This window comes from Eurypyga helias, unplaced genomic scaffold, assembly GCF_000690775.1.
Source record: "Eurypyga helias isolate BGI_N326 unplaced genomic scaffold, ASM69077v1 scaffold31121, whole genome shotgun sequence".
NCBI lineage: Eukaryota > Metazoa > Chordata > Aves > Eurypygiformes > Eurypygidae > Eurypyga > Eurypyga helias.
The window spans coordinates 12,014-15,850 of record NW_010230658.1 but is presented as its reverse complement, the minus strand read 5'-3'; the positions used below and the strand labels follow the sequence as shown (position 1 = coordinate 15,850).

Sequence of the window (3,837 nt, the reverse complement as noted above, 5' to 3'; positions counted from 1 at the left end):
ATCTGTCTCTCCAGTTTAGGGAAGGTTGTTTTGAGGGCCGTGTCAAAGGCCTCTCAGAAGCACGGGTAGATGACATCTGTGGCTCTTCCTTGCTCCCTGCTGTGGTCATTCTATCCTACAAGGCCACTGGGCTGGGCTGTCAGGACTCACCTGTGGTGAAGCCATGCTGGCTGTCTCAATTGGTGCAGTCCCATCAGCAACAGCCTGCTTAGCCCATGCACACTGTAGCAATGAAATTACTTTTTTTTACTGTCTGAAGGATATAATCTCTCATTTTATGAAAATTGATACTAGAGTCCTGGTCCCCTTCATGCGACTGCGACCAGCCCCGCTGAGCCGGGCAGTTGTAGTTTTACTGCACAACGTCTGTGTAAGCAAACCTCATGCTAGGAAGAAGCTGGAAAGTGCTGTATCATCATTTATTCTACATTTTGTGTATATTAAAGCTTTATTTATATGAATTTTAAGTTGCATTTAAAAGCCTTTAAAATACCATTGTAAATTCCTGTTTAGTTAAGCTTTTTTCCCCATAGGATTTTGTACAGTGAGGGTTTAGTACCTGTGATGGCTCTGTGGTGGCTGCAGACTTGGTGATTCTGCAGGAGGGTGGTGGTGTTTTTAACCATTGAAAATTGCCATTTCCTTTTTTTAATAGTAAACATTTTAATTCTTTCCCGATGAAGATGTACAGAAGCTTCAAATGTTGCCAGTCTGAGAGTAGCACGTTTTCATCTTGCTTTTATGTGTGTTCAGAGGTGGTAATGTGAGTTTCTTTGGTTTTGTATCCCAAAGGAAGCAAGCAATATTGTGGCTGGAGGGCGATCTCATCCGATCGAAGCAGAAGCAGCGAGTGGTTGATGGGAACATTAACAGAGTTCTCTGTGGCCTGAAGGACATTTCAATCAGTGACAGCCTGAACAAAGTTCAAGACTTGGATCAGTACAGGGAGGTAAGGGTTGGTAGGAGGTCAGACAAGCAGAGATGGAGCTGATCTTTAGTAACTAGCTACAGGTAGTTTTTCGATATTTTTTTAGGCTTGTATTAGTACTGGGTGGCTTTTTCACAGCTCAGTGTCTTTAATAGGTCATAATTAGACCAAATCTTCACTTTTTCAAGCAAAAGAAAAAACCCCAGGTTATATTTACAACTGTCACAGGTCATTTTGCAGACTTGAAAAGGTTTGCATTGTTTCAAGTCATTCTCTCGGGGCTTTCAGTTTATTGGAGAAAGGAGGGGGAAAAAATAATCAGTTTTCCTCCTAGAAATCTACTTGCAGCTAATTCTGTAACATTGTGCAGCAGCGTGCGTACAGATTCACAGTATAAACTCCTTGCTGCTGCAACCCTCTGTAAGAGACGCATTCCTGGTTTTTACTGGTGTCGTAATAGAACTGTTTAACACTTGGTTTTCAACACATTTAACTTCTCTCTTTATGGATATTTGGTTATATTTCAAGACCTCATTATACGAGGCTCTCTACAAATGAAATCCAAGTAGTGTTCCTGTTCCCAAAAATGGGAGCTGAATGATAGGGAGCAATGGCTTAGCATATAATCTTCAATGAAATCTACCTAAAATACTTCTCCTAAAATTAATGCAACACGACACATGGCCCATCCCCTCACTGGTTGACCTCTGCTGTGTTACTGCTTCTGCCCATGTTTCATCCTGGTTAGCGTTCTGCCCTTCCTGCAGGACACAAAACTGTATCTAAATTTCTTCCTTACCTTGCACACATCACAAAGGTGTGTGTTGGTGCTTCCCTTTCACATGGATGGGAACAAGTGTGGTGGAAGGAGCGGGAGTTTGTGTGGGGCAAGTCGATGCTGGTATTACTCCAGCATCCTGAGCTGACCTTGAGGTTGGGTTCTGCAAAAGCCACCGGGAACGTGCATGCACAGGGACATCTGGCTTGCTGGGAGTGGGCAAAGGCAGGGTCATGCCCCCTGTGGGCAGAAGGCTCTGGATGAGCCTTTCAGGTTATAACTTTGGGAAGGAGACGCTACTGCTCCGAGGGATCTGATGTAGTTCCCTGCTTGCATGCTTTGTGTTTCCCAGGATGAGTCTGAAGACAAGGCAGGTGTGGAAGATCCGAATGGCATGACGCAGGGAGATAAGCTGAACGCCTTAAAGAGCCGGAGACGTCTGTGCTCTGCCTCCACTGGAGCTCTAAGGTAATGAATGAATTCTGAGGTAATTTGCGGTGTTGAACTCAGGCTGCGCTGTCAGGTCCGTATGGCGAGTACATGGCCTTGTTCATGGCAGAGGCAATGTTTGTACCACCCTCTGCGGTGCAGTTTCTCTGGCTATAGATCTGTTAGTTGCAGATTTGGTCTATTCATTTCTTCCTTTTTTCCCCGCTGTCTCCCTGTTCCAGATACCGATGTAGTAACAGACCAACTAAAAGTAACTATCTCAAACCTTCAAATCTAGATCTATCGAGTAACTTCTGTCCCAAACAATATTCTTCAGTGAACTTTGTTATCTTTCTGTAATTACTTTTCTGTACTCCGTATATAAACGTTGAATTTTTTAGAACCAGTGCAAATGCAGAGTTTGAAAGTAAACCTGAAGGACTTTGTATGGTTTAACTGTAAATCAAAATCGTTTGTCAGTGATGCCTGACTGTTGTTAGTCTGTACTCTGCAGCCAGTATGAGACGTGCAGGTATGGTCTGGGCTGGGGAAAGGCTTCTTTACCCTTTGATAAAGATTGCTGCTCTGCTTTCTTTAGGCTGCCAGAAATGAAGCTGCACACCAGGTCCATATCACAACCCTTCAGGTATTACCTTCCTAGTTCTACATGTATTACCACTCAGTGCTTGAGTTTTCAGTGGTTTGGGTTACACTTCCCACATCGGTGGATTAGCAATTTCAGGCTTCTGAGAAGTAACAGATTTTTCTCAATGCCTGAAAACAGGGGGAAGAAATAAATCCAATGGACAGGGAGCACAGCTCTGCTTCAGGCACCCCCCTGAAGTTGTTCTTGATACAACTTCCACAGCCACGTTTTCCAATATCTGTGCTGTTAGCGCTGGTTTTATTACTTGTACTTGTTTTACGAGCACAGAAAGTGTTCTTTCTCAAGTTTACAGTATTTAAAACTTATCACCAAGTTTACAGTATCTTGATACCAAATGGACGTTTCCCAAATTATCAGGGTGAGAAGTAGCCTGTAACTGCATCGTGTGGTACAGCAGGGCAAAACCTGGGAGTGGGCTGTTCGAAAAGTTTTTTGATAACATGTTTGAAAACAGGCAAACTGCTGAGGTTTTGCTGCTGAGTTCTCACCCCTCCGGACTGGAGAATTCCCGCTGTTGGAAATACCAGTCATTAGTGACAGGCTGATTGTTTGGGGTGTACATTTCAGTTATGAAACTCTGGCTTCATCCTAAAACTCTGCACTCCTTGTAGACTGAACACTTCGGGCAGCACGGAAGGATCCATGTCTCCTCTGAAGGCCTCCAAAGTGATGGCAGTTAATTCATCATCTGCAGAAAGAATAGGCAGAATTCCCGCCTCCTTGGGCTCCAACCTTAAAAGGTTTGTTTTTTTCCTGTTCTCATTCTGGTACAGACACTTCCCACATCCTGCAGCGGTTCTCAGCATGCGCGCAGCCCTTGGAGCTGTTCTCGGGTGAAGCAGGCTTGAGTTTATGTACAAAGTGTCTGCTCTTCCACCAGCCAAACTTCAGGTGTCTGCAGATTTAAAACCCAAGCAAAACCCAGAACCTGCACTGCTGCTATGAGGGTTTTGGTGGGTCTCTATCAAGTCACACACAGTATTGCCTTGCTCAGGGGGTCTTGTGTTCATCGCAGTTTGTAAAGTTTTGCGAGCA

General features: G+C 44.3%; 1 protein-coding gene across 1 annotated transcript in view; it reads left to right on the top strand.

The window, feature by feature from the left end:
• Nucleotides 1-792: 792 nt before the first annotated feature.
• LOC104516494 (dual specificity protein phosphatase CDC14A-like) overlaps nt 793-3,837 on the top strand; it is a gene marked incomplete at its 5' end in the record, with an annotated part of 10,643 nt that continues 7,598 nt past the window's right edge. Inside the window, 4 exons of the mRNA XM_010160831.1 lie at nt 793-949; nt 2,059-2,174; nt 2,734-2,781; nt 3,414-3,542. Of these exons, the coding sequence (XP_010159133.1) occupies nt 793-949; nt 2,059-2,174; nt 2,734-2,781; nt 3,414-3,542 (450 nt within the window). The remainder of the gene's footprint in view (nt 950-2,058; nt 2,175-2,733; nt 2,782-3,413; nt 3,543-3,837) is intronic.